At 42.6% G+C, this 18345-nt stretch overlaps 1 protein-coding gene across 1 annotated transcript; it reads left to right on the top strand.

Moving 5' to 3' along the window:
* Positions 1-1772: 1772 nt before the first annotated feature.
* On the top strand, positions 1773-2974 carry GPR88 (G protein-coupled receptor 88). The gene has a single exon (XM_068538083.1). It carries the CDS (start codon positions 1826-1828, stop codon positions 2972-2974), a length of 1149 nt encoding a protein of 382 aa, XP_068394184.1. The 5' UTR covers positions 1773-1825.
* The last annotated feature ends 15371 nt before the right edge of the window (positions 2975-18345 follow it).

Here is an 18345-nt window from a genome sequence, read left to right on the forward strand (position 1 = left end):
ATTACATGTTAGACAGAGTAGGTATATTTCAGGTGTCAGACTAGGGTGGAGAAATGTCAAATTTATGCATGAGGATTCATAGAAAGTTTGAACAGAAAGGGCCTTGGAAGTCACTGAGTGAAACTTCTTATTTGACAAGAATGAAGACAATCCACCACAAGGCCATTTATTTGGTGGACACGCAGCTTAGAACCCAGGTGACCTGAAACCCCACCTAGCATTTTTTTCTATTATGCCATATTACCATATTCTATATTGAGTTAACTTTTCAAATAAATGATTTTCCCGGTGAAAAATGATTTGTGGGAGGTGATGACTTTTATGAAAAATTTCCCATGTGGAAGATTCCAACATCAGACTGCAAATCTCCATCTAAGACAGACCACAAGATTAAAAGTTCTGCAGTAAAGAGACAACTTTGCCCCTTAAACTGTGGCTCATTCAGGGCCCTTGCTTTCCCCCAGATACCCACTTGTATGTAAACTTCTGACCATTTCATTTTTACCCTATATTTCATTACTAAACAGAAGCCACACTCTAGAAAGGAGTTTGGTGATGAGAAAAAAAACTGAAATTATGATTGAAATTAAGACTTGGGGATTTTGTGTGGCTAATGACCCATGTCCCACCTTACCAAAGAAAAAGTGAATTTCAATTAGAATATAAGTTCTCCCTGAAAATGTGGGATGGAAGAGATCAGTCCTAGGTATTAGGAGTATATTTCTCTCTCAGAAAAACTCACCCCCAGGATGCATCAGACTGGGATGAAATACATTGGGGGTATATTAAATTTTATTCTAGCATTGATGGAAGGAAAAAAAAAAAAGAAGAACAGAAAAATGAAGCAAAGTGAAAAATAGGGCGATTGAGAGACTGAGAAAAAACAGAGAAACTTGTTTAATGACAGGACTTTCTGAGCAAGATATTTTTCTTCCCCTTCACAAGTTAGAAGCTATTGAATAATTCATGCAAGTGTGGAAAGGCTGCCTTTTCCCTGCGTGATGTATAATTGAGCAGGAGAGAGCTTCGAGTGGGTTCCCCTCATCAGCCACCACTCTTGCTTCTGAGCACGGGGTGCTTGCTCTCCTCTTGAGCTGAGCTTCTGCTTTTGCAGCCAAGCATCCTTGCTGCTGCCGCCTGACTACCTGCCCACCTGCCTGGGCTTGCAGCCTGCCACTTCCCTTTCTCCAGCCCTGCTGCCAGCTGAGAAGTCTCCCTGCAGCTGCTGGTTTCTGCCTAGGGCCATGTGTGTGGATGCCGCGTTGGAGAAGGAGGTACTTGCTCCTGGCACTGATCCCAGATGAGTTCCTCCTATTGATTTCGGGACCACGGATGCTGCTGCTGAGGAGGTATTTCCTGGCATCCCTCCCTCTGCTACTGCCAGCTAAGGACCAGCCCCAAAGTAAGATACCCCCAACCCCTTTCCCCTGGTATTTTTCCCAGGTGGGATAGCTCTGCTTTTTCCTGGAAACTAGGGGCTCCATCTGCCATTCCCGTGTGTGTGTCTATGTGTGTGTTTAGGGGGAGAAGGGGAAACTGTTCTCTGTATTGCTCTGTCCTAGGGCTTCCCTGGTGCTTGCTGAATGTAAAGAGGCCCTTCGCCTGGCACTAGAGACATTTCCTAGGCAGGCACCTGTCGTTTGCCACCCCCGTTCTCCTAGAGCTCCGTCTCTCCCCCTCCCCCAGCCCATTATTCTGCTTCAGACTTTCGTGTCGGTGGCAGAGGGCTGAAGGGATGTCTCTGCCCTCTCTGCAGGCGGGTGTCAGGATGGGCCGCGCTGCGAGAAGCCGACGCTAGCCAGAGAGGTGTGAAGAGTTGGCCAGAATGACCAACTCTTCCACGTCCACTTCCTCCGCCACCGGGGGATCGCTGTTGCTGCTCTGCGAGGAAGAGGAGTCGTGGGCGGGCCGGCGCATCCCCGTGTCCCTCCTGTACTCAGGCCTGGCCATCGGGGGCACGCTGGCCAACGGCATGGTCATCTATCTCGTGTCGTCCTTCCGAAAGCTGCAGACGACCAGCAACGCCTTCATCGTGAACGGCTGCGCCGCCGACCTCAGCGTCTGCGCCCTCTGGATGCCGCAGGAGGCGGTGCTCGGGCTCCTGCCCGCGGGCTCCGCGGAGCCCCCCGGGGACTGGGACGGCGCCGGGGGGAGCTACCGCCTGCTGCGGGGCGGGCTGCTGGGCCTCGGGCTCACCGTGTCCCTCTTGTCCCACTGCCTGGTGGCCCTGAACCGCTACCTGCTCATCACCCGGGCGCCCGCCACCTACCAGGCGCTGTACCAGCGGCGCCACACGGCCGGCATGCTGGCGCTGTCCTGGGCACTCGCCCTGGGCCTCGTGCTGCTGCTCCCGCCCTGGGCGCCGCGTCCCGGCGCCGCGCCCCCGCGCGTCCACTACCCGGCGCTGCTGGCCGCCGCGGCGCTGCTGGCGCAGACGGCGCTGCTGCTGCACTGCTACCTGGGCATCGTGCGCCGCGTGCGCGTCAGCGTCAAGCGGGTCAGCGTCCTCAACTTCCACCTGCTGCACCAGCTGCCCGGCTGCGCCGCCGCCGCCGCCTTCCCGGGCGCCCCTCACGCGCCCGGCCCGGCTGGTGCCGCGCACCCGGCTCAGGCCCAGCCCCTGCCCCCAGCGCTGCACCCGCGGCGGGCGCAGCGGCGTCTCAGCGGCCTGTCGGTGCTGCTGCTCTGCTGCGTCTTCTTGCTGGCCACGCAGCCGCTGGTGTGGGTGAGCCTGGCCAGCGGCTTCTCGCTGCCCGTGCCCTGGGGCGTGCAGGCGGCCAGCTGGCTCCTGTGCTGCGCTCTGTCCGCGCTCAACCCGCTGCTCTACACGTGGAGGAACGAGGAGTTCCGCCGCTCCGTGCGCTCCGTCCTGCCCGGCATCGGCGATGCGGCGGCCGCTGCCGCCGCCGCCACGGCTGTGCCTGCGGTGTCCCAGGCGCAGCTGGGCACTCGCGCCGCAGGCCAGCACTGGTGACCCGGGCAGGGCGGGCGGGAAGCGGAGATTCCCAGCTTCCATCGCCCTTGGGCACCACCGCCTCGTGATCTTGGAAAGCATCCCCTGCCTGAACGAAGACTCCTGCGGGTGAAGCTCAATAATATATCGGTGCGAAGATTTCGCCTTCGACCCCAGTGGGATACCTGAACCGAGGTTTCCGTATACAGGGGGTCCGCGAAGTCATTTTCGACGGCCACCTGATTTTTACCCTTTGTTCTCGTGTTTTGGAGAAATCCTAAAGTCAGAACACCGGGAAACTTCAGGAACTTGCACACTGACATTTTGAAAGAACCGGTTAATTTCTTTCAACACTGTTTTGGAAAAACAGCTTCGATAACATAATTACCATTCCCACCTTCATCATCTTATAATATATATGAAGCGCCTTGAGTGTGCATGAGCCAAAGGAAATAATATTGAAGGAGATAATATTTATGAAGCATTTTAGAAAGTAACCTACCTTCGATGATGCTTCTGCTATAGTTTAGCCTTTGTATATTAACCTGAAGAATGAAGCCACAGATGTGCACACCAGTATGAGTTGCCATTAAGACCTTAAGCCCTTTATTTTTAAAAGGGTTTTTATAAAGTAAAATCATTCCCCAATGAGATAGAATCTTAGCCAGTGAGGGGGAAAACCCCCATATTTATTATTTTACACCCCCCCCCCCTTTGCACTTCTAAGACTGAAAATCGGCATTGAGTGTTAAAGCGACAGATTTCCATTGTGTTGATTGATGGTCTGAGCCAGCTGTGGGATTTTTGGAAAACATAAGGGGGCTATCTATTTTAGGTACCACTTTCAGGTTTTCTATAGCATGCACATTAGTTGCTACCCTCATTTTGTCATCAATTTAACCTGCCTTATGAGTGTGATTGCAGCTGTGAACATTCTGTACTCTAATGGTTGCTAAGGAGAATAAGTCCTTCTGTTTTCTCTTTAACATTTAAAATATCTCAATGCACATGATATAATTAAACACTAATAATACCATGACTGCATAGCTAATATTAACCTCTATTGCATGCTCTCCTAGATGCTAGAACTTATTGGGCATGTGGTACTAAAGCAATACCCATTTGACAAGGACATTTTACTTCTTCCACACACCAGAAGAAGTGGCCATCAATTATTTGAAAAGAGACACAGAGACACCTCTGGCTACCTAGAGTTCTTCTTGTCTTGACCCAATTTATGAGAAGACTCCCAGGTGGGACTTCATCTTGCAAATGAAACATGGTCAAGATGGATCAATAATATGATTTGGCTCTGCAAAGCCACCTGTGCTCTTTTTAGGGTTTAGACAAGTCACACATTAGAAAGTAACAGTGTTTTTTATGTATTACCATGGCACTTACCATTAATATCATATCTGTTAAAGAAGGTGTAATAAACTCAGTTATATAAAATGAACAGTTCAAATGGGAATCTGTTCTAAAACATATGATTTGAGGCTTGCCATTTTCATCTCTGGTTTACTAAATTTATTTAGAAATATTTGAAATGCAAAATTGTGTGAAATCACTTTAGAAAATAAAAATGAGAGTAAAGTAATAAGATACTCAGCTACCAGCAATTCTGACTGTTCACTACATCAAATCTGGGGCTGAACAGCCTCAATTAACTGTGTAATTCAGGAACCAAAACAGCTTGCTTTGTTGGCCTCCTGGACATTTGTAAGCCAGGATAGTGGGAACACTTGTGCGTTTGAATAATTATGGGAGTTGCAGGAAACTTTGACATGTTTGTAGAAAAACAAAACAAAACAAATGTGTTTATTACCAATAATAGATCAGCAGTCATTTTATTAATCTACCCCCTTTGTGCATGCACCATTTCTCTCTTACTAAGGTTTCATCTGTTCCCATTTTTCTTGATTCAAATATTTAATTAAAGTTCAGACAACTATTCCTCCGAGTTTTTTTCTTCGGTCTCTGATCTTCTTGCATACCTCCTCGAGAACGCTGAAGCAGATGACACTGTATCCTGAAGCATTGGTGATGAAAGTAATTTCTTTGTTCTGGCTTTATTTAATTTTACTTTTAGTTTCTAAAATTATTTCTACTTTTTATAACTAAATAGGATCCATATGCCAGCATTGAAAAGAAATAAGTGTAATTTCCTTTTTGTAAGTATAACTGATTTGGGGAATAGGCTGCAACAACAGAGAGCTGAATTTTTTTGGGGTGGGGCTGGGGGACGCTTGTCTAAATCTCTGTCAAAAAGATCTTCTTTTAATTAGGCCTTTATCCATGTTTCTCACTGTGGGTGCTACTAACGATTTTCCCCGCTATTCCTATAAACGGTTGCCAAGTCTATACACTTAGCTTTTCAAGTATCTGATACGTTGCAGTGCTTCTGGCTAACACTGAGAACATCTTATGCTAGTTCAGTGCCATGTGGGAGACCTACTTCAGGTTGTATTTACTGGTAATTAACTCCACAGGACTGATTCACTTTTAATTTCGAAGTAGCAATGATGTGTCTAAAAATGCCTTACTCGGGCAATAGCTGGGAGTTGGAGTTACTGCTTTTACAGATTAAGTTAATGAAGATTGTGTTCCTGTTTAAATGAAACTACACATTATCCACTCAGGAATGAAAAATCCTAATTGCTGTTTTGGGCTGCCCTACTTTGCCTTTTCTACTTTTTTTCTTTAGGTATATGCCTGTTAAGACATTTAGCACACTCTCCCCCTGCACCATACTTGGACTTTTTTTTTTTTTTTAAACATCTTAATTGGATCAGTTATACATATACATATGTTCCCATATCTCTTCCCTCTTGCGTCTCCCTCCCTCCCACCCTCCCTATCCCACCCCTCTAGGTGGTCACAAAGCACCGAGCTGATCTCCCTGTGCTATGCGGTTGCTTCCCACTAGCTATCTATTTTACGTTTCATCCTTGTACTTTAATGGCTAAATTCTAGGATGTAATAGGTATTACTTGTAGCACTTTCCTTCTTCCAAAATGAAATATGTGCTTAAACAATAATTCTGTTTTGTACAGAGGTACAGAAGCATCCACAGTTTCGTTTGTTTTGTTTTGTTTTTTAAATACTATAGGGTTTTGACTCTCTAACAGAGAAAGCCCTTGAAAAGATCTGCTTACCAAGGAAATGTTGGTCTGCCCGGCCTCCTGGTTTAATGCAACTCTGTTATTCTGATGACAACTGTATTGGCCAACTTCCTTGTTTCACGTGTGACCTCTTATTCCATTCTTCCAGGTACTCAGACACTGCTCGTCTGGGTCTTTGGCAGTCCTAGGGGCTGACCTGACAAAGGGCATCAGTAGCATAAGTTTAAATTCAAGAACGTTGAGGAAAATTATAGACGTTCCTCACTTTTAAAGCGCTGCCCTTATTGTTTGTGGGGCATGGGGGCAAGAATGGATCTCTGGAAGAGAGCTCTTGGTCTGCAGAAACAACGCCTTTCCTTCTGCCTCTCCTCTCGCAGTCAGAGTGCTGAGGGGCCTCCACATGTGTGCGTGGACTCAGCCCACAGGTCCAAGCTCTGCCCACGTCCACCTCTCAACCAGCCACCTTGCCAGCAGGTAGTGGTGCACATACAGGGTAGAGCATGTCCTGGTAGTGACCTCAAGACATTTAGGCAGGGAATTCCGGGGGCCCAGGAACCAGGCCTGTTGAAGGAGGCACAGGCTTTGGATTTGCACATCTCCTTAGGACCCCTTTCCGTGTGGGAAGGGGAGACGCCGGAGGCAGGTGGGAGCAAGCCCTTTAAAGCATGAGACCCAGCTTGGGACCCCAGTATCTCCAACCTAAGGGCAATGCTGCTTTCACATGGGTCCTCCTTGGATATCCTTTCCTAACTCTTCCCACCTGCAGGGACTCCTTAAATAGGCGCCACACATAGAGTTTCCCCAGATGCTTAATCACATCAGGCCTAGTGCTATAGGTAAGGAGGATAGCGGGGAGGGAGTGGGAAGGTTGTAGATGAAAGAAGGGATGTCAGATGTCGAAGGTTATTGAAGGGGAACAATGGGTACATGGGATGTATTGCACAGTTCACTTGTACGTATCTTTGAAATTTTTCGTAATGAAAAGTTAAAAAAAGTGAAGTCAAACTTGGAAAAAAAAAAAAGAAGGAAGGGAGGTGAGAAGGAAGGAAGGAAAGAAGGAAGGGAAAAAGTAAAGGAGAAAATGTAATTAATGTGCCTAAGGTCATGTGGCAACCTAAATGGTGGCGCTGGGATTCAAACTTTTGTCCGACTCCAGAGCATGAGATGGTAACTACTGTACTGTAGGACAAAATCAGAGTTTTTAGTTAAGTGTGGAATTCCCTCCATGACTACGGGACCGTTCCCTAATTTCCCCAATCTCTCTCTCCCCTACTTGCATCCTTCGCTATAGCCTAGTTGGTCTCTACACTGCCTTCTAAACGTGGCCCATGTTCTGTGTCTGTAACTTGTTCATTCAAGGACCTTCCTGGAGTCCCCTCGTGTCTCATCACTTACCCAACCCTCATCCTTCCTTCCAGGAAAGCTCACTTTGTTTCTCCCCCGCTCATCAGAGCTCCCCCAGCCATAAGCTCTGCCCCAACAGAACTCCTGCACTTCTTTGATTGTACCACATATTCCCTTGTATTCCCTCTGTTTTACTGTGTGTGGCATCTTCAAAACTAGATGGGAAAGATTTTTTTGGTTTATTTTTCATTTCTTTATTTTTGTAGAGCAAATACTGCCTTTTATCTTTTAGTAACCAGTTACCTGAAATATACTAAATAATTAATATATGTTTATAGTTGAAGACAGTAATTTTGAGAGAAAAAAGATTTGATCCTTTCCTTGCACATATATTTTCCTCTTAATGGAACAGACTGAGAATAAATCCTATCTCCCAACTCATATCTTGCCAAAGGATATCCCAGAGTAATAATGTATGGGATTATGAGCCATGTGTATAAATCACATGCTGTCATTTGGGGGAGATTTATATTCCTGTTATCCAAGCTCTGTTCACACTGACAAAAGCAACAATAAGTTTCAGTCCTAATTACTACTTTAAATTCAAGGTCAAATTACTGAACATATATTCAGTAATTACACATATACTTTTTTGCTCACGGTCTTGCATAGTAAAGCTGTGTGTTTTTGATTTCTAAAACCCTTAAACATTGCTAATCAATGGTCATGCAATTTTGCTAAAATCCTGGGAGGAACAACTGTGGGAATGTCTTTACTTCTTGTCAGTTCACTGGATGGTAGCCCTGAAGATCAGCTAGCCAGCCCAGCCCCCTGCTATTTTTATTCAACAGAAAGTGCTTTAGTTTTGAATCTTTCCTGGTATAAATTAGGCCCACTTCCCATTTTTCTATTCTCATATAGTAGATAAGTACGTAGCCTCCTTTGCATAGTAATGCTATAGTGGATACTCTGCTTTTAGCCAAATGAAAGTTCTATGAAATGTTGGCATGGTTGAATTCTGATATTACTACAAAAAAATCTGCCCCTATGAAAGTTTTATTTCTTGAAAATAAAGTGTGTTTTTCTATGTGCAGATTAATGTCTGTTTTCATAGCAAATTTGTAAAATATAGAAACGTAGAAGAAATTATATCACTCATTACCACTCTTAGCATTTTACTGTACTCATCTACTTTAAAAAATCTCTTTTCCTATGTATATTTGATTGTACATAATTATAGCCAGAAAGTATACATTGACATACATTTATATGTATGTGTATTTATACATCACCTATGTTTTTTATTTTTTAATTTTTTTAACATCTTTATTGGAGTATAATTGCTTTACATTGTTGTGTTAGTTGCTTGTATAACAAAGTGAATCAGCTATACGTATACATATACCCTCATATCCCCTCCCTCTTGTATCTCCCTCCCACCCCTATAGGTGGTCACAAAGCACCGAGCTGATCTCCCTGTGCTATGCAGCTGCTTCCCACTAGCTATCTATTTGACATTTGGTAGTGTATATATGTCAATGCCAATCTCTGACTTCGTCTCAGCTTACCCTTCCCCCTCCCCATGTCCTCAAGTCCATTCTCTATGTCTATGTATTTATTCCTGTCCTGCCCCTAGGTTCTTCAGAACCATTTTTTTTTTTTTTTTTAGATTCCATATATGTGTGTTAGCATACGGTATTTGTTTTTCTCTTTCTGACTTACTTCACTCTGTATGACAGGCTCTAGGTCCATCCACCTCACTACAAATAACTCAATTTCGTTTCTTTTTATGGCTGAGTAATATTCCATTGTATATATGTGCCACACCTTCTTTATCCACTCATCTGTCGATGGACACTTAGGTTGCTTCCATGTCCTGGCTATTGTAAATAGTACACTCATCTATATTTAAAAAGTGTAAGCAAAAGAAAGATGTTATAAAGAGGGGCCTAGGGTTTGGAACAATTAGGATATGTTCAACTACAAGTAATAGACTACCTAACTAAAAATGCTTAAACAATGATGACACTTCATCCTCACACAATTGAGAAGTCTGTAGGTAGTTTCCAGAATTTGTTCAGTAGCATCTTGATGTCATCAAGTGCCCAGGTTCTTTGCATCCTTCTGCTTCATCAGCCTCAGTGTTGTTGGGTGATGGTTCCAAGATGGCTGCTATAATCACACGACAGCACCCAAAGCAGAAGAGAGGGAAAAAGCTTCTGCTTGCTTGCCTCTCTTTTTCATGAGACAGGAAAGTCTAAGAGCTCCCCTAAAGATGTCTCCCATCTCATAGGTCAGAAGTAGGTCACATAGCTACCCCTAAAGGAAGCTGAGCTGTGAACATCTGGCATTAAAAAAATATCATCATGAGAAATCTATCCAGTGCTTGTCAATGTACAGGATTCCATTGTTTGCCATTTGTGCTGCTCTCTACTTACTCGTGGATTTTATCTCTTTTTCAGAACTTACAGCTGGACTGCAGGTTAAAATGAGTAGGTCCTTGTGCAATTTCTAGTGTCTGGAAGTCATTTATTTTTAAGTCTGTTGCACTGAAATAGGATCTTCTCTGACCCCTTATTACTTAGCTTCTTGACAGTGAAGAGATGGAGCATGTAAAAATCTACAACCTACCAGGTCTCCTTCTGTTTCTCTCCCTCTCATAGTTGCTCTCTGGCTGGTTGTAGAAAGAGAACTCCTGCTGGGGGTGGAGCAGGCAGAGGTGAGAGCAGCCCTCAGTCTTCCTTGAACATCAGCACTCATGTGGTAGGACTATTTCCAGATTATGGTCAGAACATACCGAGGTCTGGAGGTGGCCAGGAAATAGCGCCCCTCTTCACTCACTGAGTTTTGGACCATGTGATACATAAGAACATAAAGTGTGCAAATGGTGAACCACAATATCACTTCTATATTGATAAAGGCTAAGTTAGAGGATGTAACTTAATGTGAGGGTCGAGATGGGCTTACTACCGTCCGCCCTACCAGTCTAGTCCTTGGAATAAGCAGGTCAACTGGCTCTCGCTAGTCCAAATGGAGAGGGAGGAGAAAGATACCACATCTCTTGGGCTCAAGACCTTGTTAGATTAGTTCCACTCTGATGAGAAACTTGGCTAGTGGATGTTGCCTATCCACTAGGTAACTCACTTCACCTCCAAGAGGTAGACTAAAAGATGGGGCAATACTAGCAAAAGTGACTTCTCTGGAAACCAGACGAATGAGAAAAAGGCATTCTCCTCTAAAAGTGTAGACCTGTGATATTGAACCAGGGTGCAGTCAGGAGGAACAGGCAGGCTTCCGGTAGAGTTGCTCAGATGAGCTGCTTTTCTATCCAGTTTTATTTATTAGAGGAAATGCCTCCCAGTTTCTGGGAATAGGTAAACTGCCAGTTGTATCAGGAAGTGTTTACCAGGTATAATTTAAACTAGCCCCTAAATGCAAACTTAAGCTGTAAACCAGTGTAGTATCCAGATCTGGAAAGAATAATTTTTGCCATATTCTGAAGTACAATTGAAGGAGATGCTCAGCTTGGAGAAGACTATATGGAAAAATAAGATGCTTGCAAATGTCTGAAAGGCTGTCAAGCAAAATAATAAAGCCAGATCCCATTTATTGGTAACATACTATGTGTCAGACGCTGTGCCATGCACTTTATGCATACTACCTTCTCTGATTTTCACAACTCTGTAAGGCAGGTACGATGACTCCAGTATTATAGTTGAAAATTTTGATTCTTCGAGAGTTAGGCTTGCCTAAGTTTACGCAGATGGCAAGGGAAACAGCTGACAGTTGAACTCAAGTCCAGCTGATTCTAAAGCCTGGCCTTGTAAACAAACACAGCACCCAACTGTAGAGGAAGGAGAAAACAGGTTAGGGGTGTGGTTCTAGAGGGAAAATCTGGCTCAGTGGGTGGGAGATAGATTTCAGCTTATTATGAGAAAGAACTTTGTCTTAATAGGTGCTTAAAATAGAATGGGCTGTCTCAGGAAACTGTGACTTTCCTAACACTTGAGGAATTCAAGTAGGGTGTGGAGGACTAGCTCTGGAAAGAATGTCTGTACTGTGTGGGAAGTTTTATCAGAGCAACTCTGAGATGCCTTGAAATCAAATTTCTAAGATTATATAATAACTCTTCTTCTACTTGGAGGTGACAAAATCTTTCTTGCTCTGGGCTTATAACATTTTAAATAATTAGTGAGAAGAACTGCCTTTGCCAAAAACCTTACCCACACCAGCTAACAGAGAAGCAAGCCTAGGTGACCAGGGGTGTCCCTCCTTGGGCACAGGGACATGAATTTGCAACATTCTTTGCATCTATGCAACAATATGCAACAAAGACATTCTTGGTGTCTTTGCCTTGTTTCTGATGCTTTTTTTTTTTTTTAAACAGGAGAAGATCAAAGTTTAATAACATGTATACATACATGGGAGAGACCTAGGAAAACTGAGTAACCTGTCAAAATGGCTGAGGACCTTACCTTAAATACCATCCTCAGCTAAAGAAAAAAGGAAGTCAAGGATGAAGAGAGTCAGTTAAGAAAGGTTGCACGGGGCTTCCCTGGTGGCGCAGTGGTTGAGAATCCGCCTGCCAATGCAGGGGACACGGGTTCGAGCCCTGGTCTGGGAAGATCCCACATGCCGTGGAGCAACTAGGCCCGTGAGCCACAACTACTGAGCCTGCGCGTCTGGAGCCTGTGCTCCGCAACAAGAGAGGCCGCGATAGTGAGAGGCCCGCGTGCCGCGATGAAGACTGGCCCCCACTTGCCACAACTAGAGAAAGCCCTCGCACAGAAACGAAGACCCAACACAGCCAAAAATAAAATTAATTAATAAAAAAAAAAAATCCACTTTAAAAAAAAAAAAAAAAAAAAAAGAAAGGTTGCACGAAAAGCACAGTAAACAAGGATGATTTTGTTACAGATTTAAGTCTTTGCCCATTCCGTTGATAAGTTTCTGGAGATTTGGTCATCCTCCGATTCCAGAGTCAGAGAGGGACATGCCCTTACAAACGGAGATTTCCCTTACAAATATAATGTTTCTTTAAAAAGTGCAAGTCCTACTTGGTTTTTTTTTTAGTGTCACTTTATTTATTTATTTAATTTTCGCATTTTATTTTATTTTTTTATACAGCAGGTTCTTATTAGTCATCCATTTTATAAACATCAGTGTATACATGTCAATCCCAATCTCCCAATTCATCACACCACTACCAACACCTCCTGCCACTTTCCCCCCTTGGTGTCCATACGTTTGTTCTCTACATCTGTGTCTCAATTTCTGCCCTGCAAACCAGTTCATCTGTACCATTTTTCTAGGTTCCACATATATGCATTAATATGTGATATTCACTTTTCTGTTTCTGACTTACTTCACTCTGTATGACAGTCTCTAGATCCATCCACGTCTCAACAAATGACCCAGTTTCGTTCCTTTTTATGGCTGAGTAATATTCCATTGTATATATGTACCACATCTTCTTTATCCATTCGTCTGTTCATGGGCATTTAGGGTGCTTCCATGACCTGGCTATTGCAAATAGTGCTGCAATGAACATTGGGGGTGCACGTGTCTTTTTGAATTATGGTTTTCTCTGGGTATACGCCCAGTACTGGGATTGCTGGGTCGTGTGGTAGTTCTATTTTTAGTTTTTTAAGGAACCTCCATACTGTTCTCCATAGTGGCTGTATCAATTTACATTCCCACCAACAGTGCAAGAGGGTTCCCTTTTCTCCACACCCTCTCCAGCACTTATTGTTTGTAGATTTTGTGATGATGCCCATTCTAACTGGTGTGAGGTGATACCTCATTGTAGTTTTGATTTGCATTTCTCTAATAATTAGTGATGTTGAGCAGATATTCATGTGCTTCTTGGCCATCTGTATGTCTTCTTTGGAGAAATGTCTATTTAGGTCTTCTGCCCATTTTTGGATTGGGTTGTTTGTTTCTTTAATATTGAGCTTCATGAGCTAATTATATATTTTAGAGATTAATCCTTTGTTGATTCATTTGCAAATATTTTCTCCCATTCTGAGGGTTGTCTTTTTGTCCTGTTTATGGTTTCCTTTGCTGTGCAAAAGCTTTGAAGTTTCATTAGGTCCCATTTGTTTACTTTCATTTTTATTTCCATTACTCTAGGAGGTGGATTCAAAAAGATCTTGCTGTGATTTATGTCAAAGAGTGTTCTTCCTATGTTTTCCTCTAAGCGTTTTATAGTGTCCAGTCTTACATTAAGGTCTCTAATCCATTTTGAGTTTATTTTTGCTTATGGGGTTAGGGAGTGTTCTAATTTCATTCTTTTACATGTAGCTGTCCAGTTTTCCCAGCACCACTTATTGAAGAGACTGTCTTTTCTTCAATGTGTATTCTTGCCTCCTTTGTCATAGACTAGTTGACCATAGGTGTGTGGGTTTACCTCTGGGCTTTCTATCTTGTTCCATTGATCTATATTTCTGTTTTTGTGCTGGTACCATATTGTTTTGATGACTGTAGCTTTGTAGTATAGTCTGAAGTCAGGGAGTCTGATTCCTCCAGCTCCGTTTTTTTCCCGCAAGACTGCTTTGGCTATTCGGGGTCTTTTGTGTCTCCATACAAATTTTAAGATTTTTTGTTCTAGTTCTGTAAAAAATGCCATTGGTAATTTGATAGGTAATGCATTGGATCTGTAGATTGCTTTGGGTAGTATGGTCATGTTCACAATGTTGATTCTTCCAATCCAAGAACATGGTATATCTCTCCATCTGTTGGTATCATCTTTAATTTCTTTCATCACTGTCTTATAGTTCTCTGCATACAGGTCTTTTGTCTCCCTAGGAAGGTTTATTCCTAAGTATTTTATATTTTTTGTTGCAGTGGTAAATGGGAGTGTTTCCTTAATTTCTCTTTCAGATCTTTCATCATTAGTGTATAGGAATGCAAGAGATTTCTGTGCATTAATTTTGTATCCTGCTACTTTACCAAATTCATTGATTAGCTCTAGTAGTTTGCTGGTAGTATCTTTAGGATTCTCTATGTATAGTATCATGTCATCTGCAAATAGTGACAGTTTTACTTCTTCGTTTCCAATTTGTATTCCTTTTATGTCTTTTTCTTCTCTGATTGCCGTGTCTAGGACTTCCAAAACTCTGTTGAATAATAGAGGTGAGAGTGGACATCCTTGTCTTGTTCCTGATCTTAGAGGAAATGCTTTCAGTTTTTCACCATTGAGAATGATGTTTGCTGTGGGTTTCTCGTATATGGCCTTTATTATGCTGAGGTAAGTTTCCTCTATGGCCACTTTCCGGAGAGTTTTTATCATAAATAGGTGTTGAATTTTGTCAAAAGCTTTTTCTGCATCTATTGAGATGATCATATGGTTTTTCTCCTTCAATTTGTTAATATGGTGTATCACATTGATTGATTTGCGTATATTGAAGAATCCTTGCATTCCTGGGATAAACCCCACTTGATCATGGTGTATGATCCTTTTAATGTGTTGTTGGATTCTGTTTGCTAGTATTTTGTTGAGGATTTTTGCATCTATATTCATCAGTGATATTGGTCTGTAATTTTCTTTTTTTTGTCATATCTTTGTCTGGTTTTGGTATCAGGGTAATGGTAGCCTCATAGAATGAGTTTGGGAGTGTTCCTTCCTCTGCAATTTTTTGGAAGAGTTTGAGAAGGATAGGTGTTAGCTCTTCTCTAAATGTTTGATAGAATTCACCTGCGAAGCCATCTGGTCCCGGGCTTCTGTTTGTTGGAAGATTTTTATCACAGTTTCAATTTCATTACTTGTGATTGGTCAATTCATATTTTCTATTTCTTCCTGGTTCAGTCTTGGAAGGCTATACCTTTCTAAGAATCTGTCCATTTCTTCCAGGTTGTCCATTTTATTGGCATATAGTTGCTTGTAGTAATCTCTTATGATCCTTTGTATTTCTGCAGTGTCAGTTGTTACTTCTCCTTTTTCATTTTCAAGTCTATTGATTTGAGTCTTCTCCTTTTTTTTCTTGATGAGTCTGTCTAACGGTTTATCAATTTTGTTTATCTTCTCAAAGAACCAGCTTTTAGTTTTATTGATCTTTGCTATTGTTTTCTTTGTTCCTATTTCATTTATTTCTGCTCTGATCTTTATGATTTCTTTCCTTCTGCTAATTTTGAGTTTCGTTTGTTCTTTTTTCTCTAGTTCCTTTAGGTGTAAGGTTAGATTGTTTATTTGAGATTGTTCTTGTTTCTTGAGGTAGGCTTCTATAGCTATAAGCTTCCCTCTTAGAACTGCTTTTGCTGCATCCCATTGGTTTTGGATCGTTGTGTTTTCATTGTCATTTGTCTCTAGGTATTTTTTGATTTCCTCTTTGAGTTCTTCAGTGATCTCTTGGTTATATAGTAACGTATTGTTTAGCCTCCATGTGTTTGTGTTTTTTTACGTTTTTTTCCCTGTAAGTGATCTCTAATCTCATAGCATTGTGGTCTGAAAAGATGCTTGTTATGATTTCAACTTTCTTAAATTTACTGAGGCTTTATTTGTGGGCCAAGAGGTGATCTATCCTGGAGAATGTTCTGTGCGCACTTGAGAAGAAAGTGTAATCTGCTGTTTTTGGATGGAATGTCCTATAAATATCAATTAAGTCTATCTGGTCTACTGTGTCATTTAAAGCTTGTGTTTCCTTATTAATTTTCTGTTTGCATGATCTGTCAATTGGTGTAAGCGAAGTGTTAAAGTCCCCCACTATTATTGTGTTACTGTAGATTTCCTCTTTTATAGCTGTTAACAGTTGCCTGTGTATTGAGGTGCTCCTATGTTGGGTGCATATATAGTTATAATTGTTATATCTTCTTCTTGGATTGATCCCTTGATCACTATGTAGTGTCTTTCTTTGTCTCTTGTAACATTCTTTATTTTAAAGTCTATTTTGTCCGACATGAGAATTGCTACTCCAGCTTTCTTTTGAATCCATTTTCATGGAATATCTTTTTCCATCCCCTCACTTTCAGTCTGTGTGTGTCCCTAGGTCTGAAGTGGGTCTCTTGTACACAGTATATATATGGGTCTTGTTTTTGCATCCATTCAGCGAGCCTGTGTCTTTTGGTTGGAGCATTTAATCCATTCACGTTTAAGGTAATTATCAATATGTATGTTCCTATGACAATTTTCTTAATTGTTTTGGGTTTCTTTTTGTAGGTCCTTTTCTTCTCTTGTGTTTCTCACTTAGAGAAGTTCCTTTAGCATTTGTTGTAGAGCTGGTTTGGTGATGCTGAATTCTCTTAGCTTTTGCTTGTCTGTAAAACTTTTGATCTCTCCATCGAATCTGAATGAGATCCTTGCGGGATAGAGTAATCTTGGTTGTAGGTTCTTCCTTTTCATTTCTTTAAGTATATCATGCCATTCCCTTCTGGCTTGTAGAGTTTCTGCTGAGAAATCAGCTGTTAACCTTATGGGAGTTCCCTTGTATGTTATTTGTCATTTTTCCCTTGCTGCTTTCAATAATTTTTCTTTGTCTTTAATTTTTGCCAATTTGATTTCTATGTGCCTCAGAATGTTTCTCCTTGTGTTTATCCTGTATGGGTCTCTCTGTACTTCCTGGACTTGGGTGGCTATTTCCTTTCCCATGTTAGGGAAGTTTTCGACTATAATCCTTTCAAATATTCTCTCAGGTCCTTTCTCTCTCTCTTCTCCTCCTGGGACCCCTATAATGCGAATGTTGTTGCATTTAATGTTGTCCCAGAGGTCTCTGAGGCTGTCTTCATTTCTTTTCATTCTTTTTTCTTTATTGTGTTCCGCAGCAGTGATTTCCACCATTCTGTCTTCCAGGTCACTTATCTGTTCTTCTGCCTCAGGTATTCTGCTATTGATTCCTTCTAGTGTATTTTTCATTTCAGTTATTGTATTGTTCATCTCTGTTTGCTTGTTCTTTAATTCTTCTAGGTCTTTGTTAAACATTTCTTGCATCTTATTGATCTTTGCCTCCATTCTTTTTCCGAGGTCCTGGATCATCTTCACTATCATTATTGTGAATTCTTTTTCTGGAAGGTTGCCTATCTCCACTTCATTTAGTTGTTTTTCTGGGGTTTTGTCTTGTTCTCCTTCATCTGGTACATAGTCCTCTGTCTTTTCATCTTGTCTATCTTTCTGTGAATGTGGGTTTTTTTCCCCAGGCTGCAGGATTGTAGTTCTTCTTGCTTCTGCTGTCTGCCCTCTGGTGGATGAGGCTATCTAAGAGGCTTGTGCAAGTTTCCTGATAGGAAGCACTGGTGGTGGGTAGAGTTGGCTGTTGCTCTGGTGGGCAGAGCTCAGTAAAACTTTAATCCACTTGACTGCTAATTGACTTGACCTGCTAACAGGTTCCCTCCGTGTTGGTTGTTTGACCTGAGGCGACCCAACACTGGAACCTACCTGTGGTCTTTGGTGGTGCTAATGGCAGACTCTCGGAGGGCTCACACCAAGGAATACTTCCCAGAACTTCTGCTGCCAGTGTCCTTGTCCTCATGGTGAGACAGAACCACCTCCCACCTCTGCAGGAGACCCTCTAACACTAGCAGATAGGTCTGGTTCAGTTTCCTATGGGGTCACTGCTCCTTCCCCTGGGTCCTGAATTGCACACTACTTTGTGTGTGCCCTCCAAGAGTGGAGTCGCTGTTTCCTCCAGTCCTGTCAAAGTCCTGCAATCAAATCCCACTAACCTTCAAAGTCTGATTCTCTGGGAATTCCTCCTCCCATTGCCGGACCCCCAGGTTCTGAAGCCTGACGTGGGGCTCAGAATCTTCACTCAAGTGGGTGGACTTCTGTGGTATAAGTATTCTCCAGTTTGTGAGTCACCCACCCAGCAGTTACGGGATTTGATTGTATTGTGATTGCGCCCCCCTACCATCTCATTGTGGCTTCTCCTTTGTCTTTGGATGTAGGATATCTTTTTTGGTGAGTTCCAGTGTCTTCCTGTCAATTATTGTTCAGCA

This window comes from Eschrichtius robustus, chromosome 3 (genome assembly GCF_028021215.1).
Source record: "Eschrichtius robustus isolate mEscRob2 chromosome 3, mEscRob2.pri, whole genome shotgun sequence".
In the NCBI taxonomy this organism is placed as follows: Eukaryota; Metazoa; Chordata; class Mammalia; order Artiodactyla; family Eschrichtiidae; genus Eschrichtius; species Eschrichtius robustus.